The sequence below is a fragment of the Carlito syrichta genome, unplaced genomic scaffold (assembly GCF_000164805.1).
Source record: "Carlito syrichta isolate Samal-C Ts95f unplaced genomic scaffold, Tarsius_syrichta-2.0.1 Scaffold315561, whole genome shotgun sequence".
Classification (NCBI taxonomy): Eukaryota; Metazoa; Chordata; class Mammalia; order Primates; family Tarsiidae; genus Carlito; species Carlito syrichta.
In genome coordinates this window covers 914,816-930,714 of record NW_007259657.1, presented here as the reverse complement: position 1 = coordinate 930,714, position 15,899 = coordinate 914,816, and the positions used below count along the sequence as shown (strand labels likewise).

Here is a 15,899-nt window from a genome sequence, read left to right as displayed (position 1 = left end):
CCCCGGCAGTAGCCACTCCTCATTCTTCCTCCCTCATCTCGTGCTCCTCGGGGACTCCAGCAGTGTCCACTCCTCGTTCTCCCTCCCCCACCCACTGCTCCTCGGGGACCTTGGCAGTGCCTACTCCTCAGCGCTCATTCTACCCAGGACATCTTTCCTTACCCTCTCTGTTGAGTTTCCCGAGGCCCTGCCCATGCACCACCTACTCCAGGAAGCCTTCCAACTGCCCAGCAGAGCCCATCAGAGCCTTTGCCCAGTGTGGTGAAGCACTCTCTCCAGCCTCACCCTGGAGTGGTCATGCACAGTCCCCCTCCCCCGCCCACAGACCAGGCTTGGGAGAGGCAGCGGGCTCATCTCCCAGTTCGGTGGGCATGTGCACAGCAAGGGCCAGAGGACAGGCTTGGGCTGCGCTGCCTGTTGAGTCTCTGGCAAGGAGTCGCCAGCTGAGCCAAGGAAGGCTGCAGGGAGTTCTAGGGTCTTTTATTTAGGGAGGTTTCTCTGCCAGAGCAGCAGATGTCACTAGGTCCTGCACTTGACCAAGAAGGACATTCACAGTCCTTGGCATTCAGGACGCAACCTCACAGGTATTTCTCTGCTGTGCGAGACCCTCTGGGACCCCAGTAAGAGTGATAAACCTTGGGGCTAAGGGCCAGACCTCTGAAGAGCAACACAGAAGCCCTCAAGGCTGCTCTGGAAGGTTCCGGCTGTGCTCACAGGAGGGCCTTGTAGGGAGTGCCTATGGGGTCACAGCCCCTCCAGGGCCCCCGGGAATCCTGCTTGGCATTTAGGACGCAAGTGGCATCCAGACAGGACAATGACAGTGGCCAGTCCTCTCACATGGGGCTGGTGGCTGACTGTCCACAAACATGACTCTTGCATGATTTATGGTGAGAAACGCATCTCTTGCTCACTAGGACCTCCACATTTGTACTTCTGAATGGCTCCTTCCCTCTATGGGTTGGGTTCTGTCCTGTATGGCCTGTTCCCCTCGGGTCTACATGGCTTAGGTGGAATCGTCCATGTATGAGTCTGCAAGCCACCACTGCACTTGGACATAAACCCTGGAGGAAAAACAAGGCTGTCTTCCAGCATGACTGTCCTACGACTCATCACAGAAATTAACCTGCTAGCACTCTGGCTTCCCACCAGACAAATCAGGTCTTGATTTATTTACTTTTTAAGAGACAAAGTCTCACTATGTTGCCCAGGCTGGTCTCGAACTCCGGGGCTCAAGAAACCCTCCCACCTGGGATCACAGGCATGAGCCACCACACCTGGCCCAAATCTGGGCTTTACCTGTGCATGTGACACAGTGACAGTCCAGGTGCCAAGAGGCTAGCTCCAGAGAAATCCAGGCTCCCTCCACCCAGCACACCCCCAGCTGGGCAGACGGAGCAGACGCAAGCTCCTGCCCTCTGCAGCACTGTGTAGAGCACACCCATCACACATTGTGCACACCTGCTGCATGGGGGTGCAGCAGCAAGATGGCAGGCAGCTCTCGGGGTGTATCCGGCCTTGGGGAGACAGATGCATGGTACTGGCAAGGACTAGGCCTCACTTGGTCTTGACCTTTTCACCCTGAGAGCATGTAGTTAACACCTGCAAGGGGGCCGGCTTGAGGGAGGAGCAGAGAGGAAGAGACAGAGGTGGATACCCTGCACGGGTGCTGCATTACTGAGCACCTACTGTATGCCAGGCATTGATTCAGACACGCTGGCAACAGCCAAAACCCCACTGTCTGCCCTCAGAGAGGTGGATAGTAAGAAAGCCAAGGACATGAGAAGTAAATAAACGATATAGTGTATTCCAGGGGTGCAACGGCTTTGAAAGGAAGGAAAGCAGGCCAGACACAGTGGTTCATGCCTGTCATCCCAGCACTTTGGGAGGCTGAGGCAGGAGGATCGCTTGAGTCCAGGAGTTTGAGACTAGCTTGGGCAACACAGCGAGACCCTGGCTCTACAAAGAAATCACAGTTCTGGCTACTCAGGAGGCTAAGGTGAAAGGCTCGCCTGAGCCCAGCTGTTCAAGGCTGCAGGGATGATCGCACCACTGCACACCAGCCTGGGTGACAGAGTGAGACTCTGACTCAAAATAAGTAAGTAAACAGAGCATCTGCGGTGCTGTTTCTCATGTGCTGCATCATTCAGGGCGGGAAAAGAGACCCTTCTGTCTGACGGGCAGGGGGTGAGCCAGACAGCCAGATAAACCCCCTGGTGTTACGAGCTGTGACACCACCCCATCTGAGGTCAGAGGAAGGGGACAAATCCCGGCCTTTCGGGACCTCAGTGTCACTATGTAGAGGAGAGGGTGGCCTGGATGCTCTGCTGGGATCTAGAATCTGGAACCTGCTTCCACTGTGATGTGTTTCCCAGAAACAGAAAAATAACCCCAAACTGTAAAGTGTTATAAATCACAGCAGGGTGTCAGCACCCGCCCAGAAGGGTGAAGCCTGCCCCCACATGCATGTAACAGAGTCAGTTAGAAAGCATACTCAGCCCAACCCCTGCCAGCCACACAAACACAGAAACCACTTTGATCTTTGTTTAAAAAAGAGACACAAAAAGCCTCACACATCTACTTTTAAAACTGGAAATGCCATCTCGTAAATCCGTGTTCCTGGCCCTGGCATGCACACATGACTGCAACTTCCTGCTGGTGACCATGGCCTGCCGACCTCCTCTGCTCTCCGAGCCCTGGGGACCCCCACCAAACCCACCCATGCACCACCCAGCTCGCTGCCCCGCCCCACGTGCCACCCGTGAGACCGTGGCCCTGCAAGTCAGTCGGCCCTGGCCAGGGCCTCTGAGCTGGTGGCACTGGGCGTCACTCTCACCTGGGGCTCTCCCAGCACCCACTGTCTCATCTCTCTACACCTTTCTGTGCTAGGATCAGAGCTCTCCGATCCATGTGCCCTTTTGTTTTGTTTGTTTGTTTGTTTGTTTGTTTTTTGAGTCAGGGTCTCCCTCTGTCACCCAGGCTGGAGTGCAGTAGCACAATCATGGCTCATCACAACCTGGACTTCCTGGGCTCAGGTGATCCTTCTGCCTCAGCCTGTCGAGTAGCTGGGACTACAGATGCACAACACCACACTTGGCTACTTTCAAAAATTTTTTGTAGAGATGAGGTCCTGCTAAGTTGCCCAGGCTGGTCTCGAACTCCTGGCCTTAAGCAATCCTCCCACCCTGGCCTCCAAAATGCTGGGATTACAGGCCTGAACCACCACGACCAGAATTGTTTCCATTTTTCAACATATTCAGTGCTCAGTGCACGATGGGTTTCCTGAGGGCTCAAGCCGCCAGCATCCTCCTCTCTTACTTCTCTGTTGTCCCCAGGACAGACAAGACGTGACCCACCATCTCCCGGCATTGCTCTCACCTCTCCCTTAACACCAGCCTCCAGTAAGTCAGGGAGGTGGCTCACCTCTGCTGGGCAAAACAGAGTCCACTTCCTCACAGTCACAACAGACAGCACGCGCATCCCCCTGCCCTGGGAGCCAGGGCCGCAGCTAAAACAGGCTGCCTGTGGTAACCCCACCTTTCTCAGGGGACCTGGGAAGTAAAAGCCAGAATGCACCAGGCTACCAGGGCTCACGTCCAGCATGAAGACCAGGAGGTGACAGAATGCACTTCCGTTGGGTTCCCACAAAGAAAAGAGGATACCAGCCAGCTGGAGCCCAGAAAGAGCCTCCCCTGCCTCACAAAGCCACTGCTGCTATGCTAGGACCTGCTGCTGAGAGAGGGTCGCTCCCCTGGGGTTGTGCTCTCAGCAAGTCCTTGGAGACTTCTCTAGTCTCAGTGACTCTAGGTACTGTCACACAGAAGGATGAAGGATGGCCACACTGCAGAAGGCTCTTCTGAGATGCCTATCAAGGAGGCCTGAGTCCTTGGGAAAGGCACCAGTGTCTGGAACGAGGTCTGCCCCACCTTGAAGGTATGTTTCCTGAGGCCAAGGCCCTGGGCTCAAAGGTGGTAACGAGGTCTCCACTGGCATGAGGGAGTCCTGGCCAGTGAGGGCATTTGTCCAGGGCCTGGGACCTTCCATCCATAAGCCCTGGACAGCGACCACCCATGGAGGTGAGAGGGAGGTCCCCTCACTCTGTTAATGCCTGGGGTGTGAGTGCAGCAAGTACACATGCCAGGTAGGATTGTGCCCCGAGTTTCTGGGGGTACTGGGAGGATGCTGCATCCCATCTCCCAAACTTACACCAGGTGCCAGGGACGGGGAGGCCCTGGGACTCTGTGAGTCCCTGCCCCTTGGGGAGATGCCTGGTGAGCGACCCAGGAGCATGAACTAGCCTTCCAGGACCCAGTGCTCCCTGGAGAGACTCTTACTTCCCTGTCTGCCCACCATGATGGTGTTGTCTGATTCCACATTCACAGGGGAGGTGTGCCCAGCACATGGCCCAGGCATGAACCCACACCTGTCCTCCTGGAAGGAGCAGGGCAGGACTCACCTGCCTGTGTGCATACCTGAGGGGCCAGGAAGGCTCATTCCCAAGGAAGACACATGGTTCATACCACAGGTGACAGTCCCACTCTTTAAAACCTCCCCAAAGCCACTGCCTGTGTCACTATGCAGGCTCCAAGATGGCAGCCCGAGCTCTGCAGCACACAGCTGCTCAGGCCCGGTGGGGGCACAGGGGAAATGAGGGGGTGAGTAGGGGCAGGGGGACTTTCACTCACCAGACAGCGGGTCTCTGCCAATCATCAAAACGTTGGGCAAATTCATTACAATCAGCTGCTGGAGAACTTCCTACAGAAACAAAAGGAAGAAGACACCATCACAAACGGAAAACAAAACACAGAGTGATTAAGTAACTCACAGCTAACCGGGTCAGCGGGTAAGTGTGCAGCCAAACAACAACTACAAAGGCACTAATGATGGGAAGGAATTTTTTTTTTTTTTTTTTTGAGTTGGAGTCTCACTCTGTCGCCCAGGCTGGAGTGCAGTGGCACACTCACAGCTACCACAGCCTCGACCTGCAGGACTCAGGCAGTCCTTCCGCCTCAGACTTCCAAGTAGCGGGAACTACAAGCGTGCACTACCACACCCAGCTAATTTTTTTTTTTAATTATTTACTGTAGAGACAAGGTCTTGCCAAGTTGCCCAGGCTGGTCTCCAACCCACAGGCTCAAGTAATCCTCTCACCTCAGGGGAAGGAATATTTGAGACAGGAATATACGTAAAAAGTCAAAGCCTCATTGTGCCTCTGCCTTGATTATTATCAAATAAAAATTATGTTTACAGAAGATTCATTGAGGTTATGAAAAAAAATCTTAAGTAGAATAGGCCAGGCACCTGTTATTCCAGCACTTAACGAGGCTCACTTGAGACTACGAGTTCTAGACCAGCCTGAGCAACATAATGAGATCTCGTCTCTGCAAAAAAAAAAAATTTTTTAATTAATAAAAGTAAAAAATAAAAATGCCTGCATAGGTAAAGACCTTGGAAAAAGAAGATATATGACATGCTAGGATGGCAAGGGTACATGAGTTCATTCTTTCTTTCTTCCTTTCCTTCCTTCCTTTTTCTCTTTTGTAGAGCCAAGGTGTCAATACATTGTCCAGGCTGACCTCGAATTCCCGGCCTCAAGTGGCCCTCCCACCTCAGCCTCCCAAAGTGCTGGGATCATAGGCGTGAGCCACCATATCTAGCCTGTGTCTTTTTAAAAGCAACCCTAATTATTTTTACTGTACGGTTTGTGCAGTGAAGATGAACGGGCCACACAGAGCCCTATGATGTGACGCTACGGGTGCAGGTCTGCTGCACGAGTTACACACACAGTCACACATGAGGGGACGTCTCACAGCACAAGGACTCCCGGGACAGGACAAGTCTGCATGGCTGAGAGGGCAGGGGCTACCCACTGCCTCCTCACACCAGGGCTTGGGCAAGGGCCCAGGTGCCACATCTGTCACTCCCTCCGTTGGAGCCTCCCATGGGCTCCCTGGGACACTGGGCTCAAAGGCTGACCCCAGGTCATCTCTCAGGGGGGTCGTCCTCTGTGACCTGTGGGCCTCATCATTTGCAAATGAGAAGAAAAAAATTCCAACCTTAGAGAGGACAAAAAAGAGGTGGGTTTTGTGAATACTCTAGAAGTGGTCACTACGGTAATTTTCCCCAAGAAGGCTCCTACTGGGCTTTCAAAAGCATTTCCAGGTCAGGCGTGGTGGCTCAGGTCTGTCACCCCAGTACTCTAGAAAGCCAAGGTGAGAGATCACCTGAGCCCACGTTCAAGACTAGCCTGGGCAAAATGGTGAGACCTCATCTCCACAAAAAAGACAAAAATTAGCCAGGCATGGTGGTACGCATGTAGTCCCACTACAAGGAAGGCTGAGGCAGGAGGATCACCTGAGCCTAGGAGATCAAGGCTATGATGACCCGGGATCATGCCACTGCATTCCAGCTTGGGCGAAAGAGTGAGACCCCAACTCAAAAAAATAGGGCTTCTGTTGAGACGTCTGTTTCACAAGTCACCCTGCTGCCCTGCTATGTAACCTGTGGGTCTTGGTACCTAAGATGCCACCACCCAGCACTCAGAAAGGACAGGTAATCACACAACTGCTGGTCCCACAGCCCCAGGGAGCATCTCAGAATGGCTCTGAGTCAGTAGACAGAAGTTAGGACAGGGCCAGGCAAGCACAGGGATGTAACACTGCTAAGGTTTCCAAGGTGGTGTCATCCTCTCTTCTGACTTCCCTTCTGTGGTTCCCAAGCACACTGCACACATGGGGGGATGCACTGCAGGGTATACCCCATCCCCACATGCCAGCATCTCCTCTTGGCGTCGGGCCCATGCTGCTCTGAGATCAGGGTCATGGCACCATATCCATGACAGTCAGCATCTCAAACCTATCTCAGTGGGAGGATGCCTGTGAGTGTCAACAGAGGCGTGGGTGGTCTGATGGCCTCTGCCCCTCCAGGGCTGGAAAACGTCTCAACTGCGTGAGTGCAAAGGCTTCCTTGCCCAGGGCAGGAAAAACACCAGTGAAGTCAGTGACACCCACAGTCCTGCTTAGTCACTGGGTAAAGGCAGAGTGCCCAGCGGCAGCAGCCCACCCTGCCACATGGCCCTGCCATCAACTTGGGAAAGAACAAAGGTCACCACCACCTGCCATCACTGGCCCTTCTGAATTCCTGCTCCTATCCCGCCACACCCACCCAGCACTACATCAGGCACACATGTTTAAGATGAGATGGTGTGTGAGGCCAGCTTAGTGCTTTGTTAATCTGAAGGTCACTGCAAAAATGCAAAGCGGTATCTGTGTACCAATTCTTACCTAAGCAAAATACTGACGGAATTATTGCTAGAAAACGGACATCGTCTCCTTCTAAAATAGGATGTTTAATTTTGTCTAATCAGTACTTTCTAATTTTCCCACCAAAAACACGTCATTTGTACAAATAAAAAATGTTTTATGTTTTATAGGCAGTGGTTAATGCCTATAATTCCAGCACTTTGGGAGATCATGGTGGGAGAATCACTTAAGCACAGGAGTTCAAGACCAGCTTGACAATATAGTGAGACCCTCTCTCTACAAAAAAAATCAAAACATTAGCCAGGTGTGGTGGCACCTGTAGTCTCAGCTACTTGGGAGACTGGGGCAGAAAGATCACCTACCTGAACCTAGGAGGTCGAGGTATGCCGTGACCGTGCCACTGCACTCCAGCCTGAGCAACAGAGTGAGTCCCTACACACACACACACACACACACACACACACACACACACACACACACACACACACACACAATCTCATCATAAAGAGTCGATTTTTAGTTGCCCCCTTCAAAACACCATGGGTCTCCTAAGACCTAAATCTATGTCCAAAGTCACTCCCCAAGCCACTGATGGTGCCCTAAAGGCTCAGCGTGCAGAGCCTGCCCAGTCATGGACATAACCAACACACATATTCGTTTCAAATTTCCTAGTAGCCCCCTTTAAAAAACTAAAAAGCAGGTAAAAAAAAAAAAAAAACCTCAATTCAGCCAGTATAACCAAAATGTAATTACATCGACATGTGAACGATATAAAAACTGTACTAAGACACTTCACATTCTCCCTCTGTACATCCTTGAAGTCAGTAAGTCACACAAAAACCTGCCTCCACCCGAGGCTGAGTCTGCGTGGAAATACGTGATATGTTTCTGGATTTCCTGAAACTTGGAGTCGGAAGGGAGACCAGCACTTCCAACACGCCCAAGTCCTCCTGTACCAAACTGAGGATCCAAAACTCACATGGACTAAAGCTGAAAACCCACTTCTCCATCACACCCGGTCCTTCTAGGCCCTGACAGTCACCCCCAGCTACCTCTGCTCTCTCCTCCTCAAGGACAGGAACTGGGTGTGATAGGGTCTTCGGGCTGGACTCAGCCTCAGCCTGGCGAGATGTGAGGAGGCTGCAAAAAAGGGAGGCCTGGCCACAAGCTGGAGCAGAGAGCTGTGGCAGGGTCAGGGACGCCATGCAGGGTTGTGCCGCACACTGTAGGCTGGGACAGGACCGCGTGGGACAGGAGTGCCATGCTCAGCAGTGAGCTCTGCGTGGCCCCCCAGATGTGCCCACATACCCTCCCATTCCACTCTGGCCTCTGTGCAAGCAAAAGAAAATGCCATGGTCACATCCTGAGGCAGCGGTGTGGACGAGGACGCATGCCCGTCTGGAGGCTCCTCTCAGGTGGTCTGATGGGCAGGAGGGAGAAGCCCTTCCAGGGTGAATGTGCACCCGCCTGCCCCTTTGCCCCTCCTCCCCTGGTTTGCTTCCAGGTCCTCTAGAAGGTGCTGGGAAAACCCCGATGTTCCTTTGCAAACGTGAATATGCACTAACTGCGTCCTGGGATGACCCCACTGCTACCCGACTGCTTCAAACAAGGAAAAGTCGCAAAACTACACATTGGAAAAGAGTGTGTCTGGATCCTGCAGGGAGAAGCCAGGCTGGAAAGTACTTTGTGATGTCGAGAAGGGAGGGAGCCCCTGACATCATTCAGGCCTCACAGCCAAGATCTAGGCTCTTATCAAGGCCCAGCGAGACCCTGCACTCAGGGGGTGGAGGGACAGGCCGGGCACCACAGGAGGCATCTGTCACCCTAGCTGTGTCCGGGGCAGCAGCTGGGTCTGCACATGGTGTCACAAGCCTGGTCCAGCTTCCTGAAAACCACAAGAGGCCAGGTGAGGGTGGCTCGAGCCGTGGGGTGGCTTGGGCCTGCAGCACAGCCTCCTGAGGCCACAGTAGATGGGGCAGAGGCTTTAGGAACAAAACCAAACAGGGATGGACACGCCATGCTCACCAGAGCCCTCCAGAGACACAGAGATACATGACCAGAAGCCAGAACTGTCTCCAGGACACAGGACACAGTGTGTTGAACCTAGGCTTCCCAGGTGACAGACGACAGAGGTGATGTTGGATGTTTGAGGCACTTGACACAGGAATGAGTGGCCAGGCCTGGTGCTGGGGCTGCAGCAAAGCAGGACAAATGTCCAGGTGATAGCACCCCCTAGCGAGTGGCCATGCCAGGCGCTGCAGCCGCGGCAAACCAGAACATCCAGGTGAAGGCATCCCCCAGCCTATGACCTGGTGAGCACCACTGCTCCTCAGAGCCCAACACAGGCCCATCTTCAACTCCAGCTGGCTCCAGCAGGTTCCACAGTGCCCTCTGGTCCCCGTCACTGAGCCCTCCAGCCCAAATGCTCCTCCCCTCCCTAAACTCCCTGACCCTGGTTCCTCCTAAGCAGGGCTGGGCGTGTCCCACGCATGCGTACCTTGCTGGGTCCAGGGCATCTTGCCCTCCAGGGAGGACAGGGTGAGGCAGACAGAGGCCCGGAGGCAGGGCAGTGAGGAACCAGAGACTTGGCTAGGACAGTCCCTGGAAGGGGCCCAGGCGCCCTCTCCACCACTCATGCTGGTCCCCCAAGCCCAACATGACCCTGTGTGGCTCCCGGGTCACACAGCACCCTCTGATTTCCAGTGATGGGTGAAGGTCACCTACTGTGTCCTGTCCATCGAGGCCACTAAACCGCCAGGTCCTCAGGGAGGACGGGCATCCTGGTTCCTTCTCAGCCAGCCTCTGTCCAGGACTTAGAACTGTCCAGAAGCCCTCACCGAGTCCTTCTTCCTCTCAGGTTCTCCCCCACCTCCCACATTGGCTCAAGCCCCCTAAGACGCCACCTCACCTCCATCTAGAGCAAGTACACACCCTGGCTCTCAGAAACTGCCTTCATGCAGTGAGACTGCCAGTTGCAGACAAGCAGTGACTGATGTGAGGCCCCAGCTGCCTCCTGGGACCTCAAAACACAAAGCAGGCACAACAGGGCGTGGGGCAGGAAAAAGCAAATCAACCATCTTGCTGCAATAGGACACTGGCAAGAGGGTAACGGATATGCAGTCTCCCAGTCAGGAAAAGGGAAAACATGTCCACATGTAAAGGACACTCACTGTGCAGCACCAAGTGTGTGCTGGGGGGAAAAAAAAAACAAAACTCAAGGGAAACAAATCATGCCAAACAAAAGGATTTTTCTTTCCTTTTTAAAATTTTTATTTATTTTGCTTAATTATAGAGATGAAGTCTCACTATGTTGCCCAGGCTGGTCTCGAACTCCTAGACTCAAGTCTTTCTCTCACCTCAGCTTCCCAAAATGTTGGGATTACAGGTGTCAGCCAAGCTCCCGGTCAGAATTTTCTTTATTGGAGTGTCAGAAGTAGGGAAAGTGTCCACAGCACTTTCTACATATTCTGTGATGTGTGTCTAAATACTCTAACCCTGTGGCTCAGCTTCCCATGCAGAGACCAAGACAGCTAGTCACCAGGTATCGCAGCAGTGACCATGGCAGGCACACCTAAAAAACAAATATGCATTCTTCCCCGAGACCATTTACCAAGTGTCTAGGAGGAAAGATGAAGAACACTGCTTTCATAAAAAATATCCACAAAAAAGCCAATAGACCCCTGACACCTCTTGCCAGACACACAAAGCTCCTCCATGGGGAAGGGCAGCTGCCAGCCCAGAGAAAGCAGGGGCTGCAACCAGGGGACTGCCTGGGCACCAGCCCCTTAAGACAGAGGCTCGGTGTCCCAGAAAAGGCCCACCCACCTGAGGCAAAGTGAGGGCCCCAGTGAAAAGGTTCGACATCCTACCAGGACTGTCTGAACCTCTGCGCCTGCTCAGACAGGAAATTCCCTTCTCAGCAGGAGGAACGTGAGGTCCCAGGAAGGACTTGGAGTGTGCACGTGTGGCACGGACTCGCTTCAGTTCCTGCTGGAAATATGGGGATCGTTGGATCCAGAACAAGGATTTTAGCTGGGTGCAGTGGCTCACACCTGTTATCCCAGCACTTTGGGAGGCCAAGTCGAGAGGATCACTTGAGCCCAGAAATTTGAGACCAGCCTGGGCAACATAGCAAGAACTCATCTCTACAAAAAATAAAATTTCCCAGGATGGAGGCATGTACCTTCAGTCCCAACTACTCAGGAGGCTAAGAGAGAATCCTCTGAGCCCAGATGGTCAAGGTTGCTGTGGCTGTGATGGTGCCACTGTACTCCAGCCTGGGCAACACAGGGAGACCCCGACTCAAAAAACAAAACCAAACAAAAAAAACCAATGATTTCATGAAGAAACAGGAAGAATAATTTATATCCCACCAAGGGAAACCAAATCTCAAAGTTCAATATTCCACCAAGAAGGAGAATCAAAACTGCTGAAAGCCCATTGGTTAGGTACACAAAGGACCATCCACGGGCTCTGACGGGAGCTGCTGATGCAGGGTATGTCAGAGGGCTACCCTGGGGAGGCTGAGACAGACCCCAGTTGGGTGGCCGAGGGAAGGGGTGAGCACGGTGGCCAAGGAGACCCAGATGTCCAGACAGCAGCAAGCCTTTCATGGCCAGAGCACTGCGAGAGTGCAGCTGCGGCCCTGCTGGCACTCGAGTCTGGGCCTCAAAGCTGAACAGGAGCACCGATGGCTTTGGGGGGTACCTGGCACACCTCCAGGCCAGGCCTGGGGTTCGGATACTTGCAAGACACATGCCGCCCATGCCCAGCTATAACCCAAGACCTTGAGCCTGCCTGGGGAGGCAGGAGCCCTGCCAGACTCTGCCCCAAGGCCCTGAAAGGCTGCCCAGAGGAGGTGGCTTCAGGGCTGGGCTGTGCAGAATGCTCAGGAGTCTGACAGGAGCAGAACAGAGCCAGGGACAGATTAACTGCAAAGTGTGTGCAGCAAGTCAAGCGTCTGGTGACATTGAGCTGAATCATACATTTGACACTCCCCAGCAGGGGGCCTGCCTCAAACATCACCCTGACAACCACCCATCAAACCCTCTCTTCATCAGCTACAGCACCGCCTCCTCCATGCAGTCACCTGATTCCCCTGACTACATGTGACTCCTCCAGCTCCGCACACCTCCTCCACGTAGTCACTCAACGCCCCTGATTACACATGACTCCCCCAGCTCCTAACGCCTCCTCCATGTAGTCACCCGACACCCCTGATTACACGAGACTCTCCCAGCTCTTCATGCCTCCTCCATGCACTCACTAGATTCCTGATTATATCTGACTCTGCCATAGCTTCTCCTTCCTCCTCTGCCCACGCCTGTGAGGTGTTCCACACCGCGCTTTGTCAATCCCGCCCACAGGCAGCATTCGGTGCTGTCCGTCAGGAAGAGGAGATGGGTCAGTAAACATCCCCAATGGTCCAGTAAGGTTTCAGGACTCTCTCTGCAGAGGCGAATCCTCCATCCTGTTCGCACCAACCAGGTGAGTGATATGCCCCTCCACCCTGGTGGTGTTTTCATCCTTAATCCCTGTGCCCTGAAATCTGGCAAAATCTGACCTCACGTCCCTCCAGATTCACAGCCTGTAGCTGTGGACAAAATTCAAAAATGATTCAAAGTGAAAAATACCAAACCTGTTTCGGAATTTTCCATTAAAACTCGTGTAAGTGAAACATTTACTATAAGTTATAAAAACATTAGACTTGACTGTGGATGCTAACTTGACCACGCCATGCTGTTCAGTGGTGGAATACCAAACAGGACAGTCTCACATGCAGCCAAGCAGAACTCAGTTACTCCTAAATCCCTGAACCCTAGAAGTGGCTTTGCAGGGAAAGGAGCCACACGCATCCAACATTCCGATGCCCGCCCTATGCTCTGGGGAAGGAGAGGTATCCCACCCCGTAGAAGCTTCCAGTTTGCAGTGCAGGCCAGTGAGAAGCTCATGGAGACCCACAGAGAGACCCAAGTAGTCAGCAGGAACATCCTGGGTGCCACTGCAGCATTGACCCCATGCCATTGACACTCCAGGGATATGTCTCAAAATCTCTCCCAGAAGCACTCAATGATTTGTTGGCACGAAGAAAACCTGCCTGACAACCGGCACTAGCCCGACCACCCACCAGACCTCATAGCTGCTGGCTCGCCCCATGTCCTCCAAGGTGGCCAGGACAAGCCTTACTTGCATCTCCAGTCCCAGAGACCCGCAGCATGACACTGATCCCGCAGAGCTTTCTTGGGATCTGGAGTAAGGGCCAGGGCTGAACCCCTGCCTGGTGAGCTTCCCCCACAATATGCCAGTCCCAGTGCCTGGAACCAAAGCTTCTGGCAGCACACATCTGCCCAACCCTCCGATACTCACCCAACATGCATGGGCTGTCACCCGCCCAGCCAATCCCACCCCTACCCCCATCCCATGGTGCCACCCATCAGAGGGCAAAGGACTCAGCCCCAAACCAGCAGCAGCCACCCTTCTGGGATAATGACAACAGCCTGGGCACAATCTCTCATCAGGCTACGGAAAGGTGACACCAGCAAAAATGTAACCTCATGGTCTGCGAGAGCCAGGACAGGACACAGGACATGGGCTCCGAGCAGGCCCACCATCACTGGCCCTCTTCCTTGGGGGCAGGGAGCCCTGGCAAGGCAAGTGAGTGGTGAAGCGCTGCCTTGTGAAGGGGTCATCTTGGGTTCAATCCATAGCCCCATCTCACTTCAACTTGCCCTGGGAAGGCTGGGCGCAAGGACTCATGCCTGTAATCCCAACACTTTGGGAGCCTGAGGCAGGAGGATTGCTTGAGCCCAGGAGTTGGAGACCAGCTTGGGCAACTTGGCAAGACCTTGTTCCTACAGAAATAAAAAAATTTAGCCAGGTGTGATGGCACGTGCCTGTATTCCAGCACTTAGAAGGCTGAGGAGGAAAGATCACCTGAGTCTGGAACAATGAGACTAGGCTAGGCAACATACCAAGACCTGGTTCTCCATGACAGAAAAAGAAAAAAAAAATTGGCTGGGCATGGTAGCATGTGCCTATAGTGCCAGTTACTCAGAAGACTGAGTCAGGAGGCTCACCTGAACCCAGGAAGTCAAGTTGTGGAGAATGGAGATTTTGTCACTGCACTCCAGCCTGAGCAACAGAGGGAGACTGACACCAAAAAAAAAATCAACCCTGGGTCCCTGGGCCTGACACCAGCCCCCACCCGCCCAAGCCCAGGAGCCCAGCCGTGCCGCTTCTCAGCATCCAGTGACTCCAGTCACCAGCTTGAACTGTCCGAGGTTACTGCATCACAGAAACCCCCTCCACAGGACACGTTGTCCCTGCCGGTCCTCCTGGTTGTGTTCACAGAAACACACACCCATTCCTTGTTCATAGAAAGGAAAACATTTTCTTTGACCAGGAGGAGCAACTGGTGGAACACCTGGAGACACCATATGAGGGCAGAGCCCTGACCCTGGCCTGCCTGCAACTTTGTGGCCTCAGCGGTCTCAGTCCCTCTCTGGCCATGCCCTCCCATGCATGACCAGAACTCCAGGTCTCTATGGGGTTAAGGCTCTTGAGGGAGGTGGAGGCTGGAAGAGGAGTCACACTCGGAGGGAGGAACATGTATTAATGGCGCTCACCTGGCCATGGTGCTAACAAGCAGACCAGTGCCCACACGACCGGGAAGAACTGGGAACCCAAGCAGGGCAGGACCAGAGGACACTCAGGCGTCCCAGGAGAGCCCACCACCTCCCCTAAGGCTGTGTGAGGCCCGGGACTGCTCTGGGCGGAGCTATCTTTTTGGTATTCTTACTTTTTGAAGAGATGGGGTCTCATTATGTTGCCTAGGCTGGTCTCAAACTCCTGGGCTCAAGTGATCTTCCCACTTTGGCCTCCTAAAGTGTTGGGATTATAGGCATGGGCCACTGCACCCAGCCTGAGCTGTCTTATCTGCTGCCAGGAAGTGCCTGCTCTGAGCCCCAGAACTAAGGAAGGGGGTTGGGGTGGGGTGGAGTGGGGAAGCAGCCCCGGAAGCGTGGGTGGGGCATGGCACTGGGCTCCCCCGGAAAGGAACTCCTGCCCATCAACGTGCTTAGAAACCACTCTACAAGGCGGATGCCAGCCTTGTCACCAAAAACCAGAGTCAGGCCTTAGGGACACCCTTCTGCAGTGATGCCGTCAGCAACCACAGGTGCAGGGGGAGCCTGGGTCAAGACAAACCCACGGGGGTACACACATCAGTGCACACAGGTCCCGGACAACGTGGATGGTGAGAATCCACATTTTAAAACCAGAAGAAAAGTTTAAAATATAAGCCAGATGTGGTGGTACACACCCATAGTCCCAGCTACTTGGAACTAAGAGGTTGAGGCTGTGGTGATCTATGATGGTGCCACTGAGCTCCAGCTGGCAAGAGGACAGCTTGAGACCGAGTTCAAGACCAGCCTAGTCAACATTGAGAGACCCTCATCTTGAAAAAAAATTTTTTTTAAAGTAGCCAGACATGGTAGCACGTGCCTACAGTCCCAGCTGCTCAGGAGGCTGAGGCAGGAGGATCACTTGAGGCCAGAATTTGATGTTACAGTGACCTATGATCACAACACTGCACTCCAGCCGGGGCAACAGAGTGAGACCCTGACTCTTTTTTTTTTTTTT

The 15,899-nt window shown here is 53.6% G+C and overlaps 1 protein-coding gene across 1 annotated transcript in view; it reads right to left on the bottom strand.

Annotated features, from left to right (window-relative positions):
* The window catches only part of CCDC88C (coiled-coil domain containing 88C), a 113,644-nt gene that overhangs the window by 64,730 nt on the left and 33,015 nt on the right, over positions 1-15,899 (bottom strand). Inside the window, exon 4 of the mRNA XM_021706412.1 lies at positions 4,683-4,752. Within this exon, the coding sequence (XP_021562087.1) occupies positions 4,683-4,752 (70 nt within the window). The remainder of the gene's footprint in view (positions 1-4,682; positions 4,753-15,899) is intronic.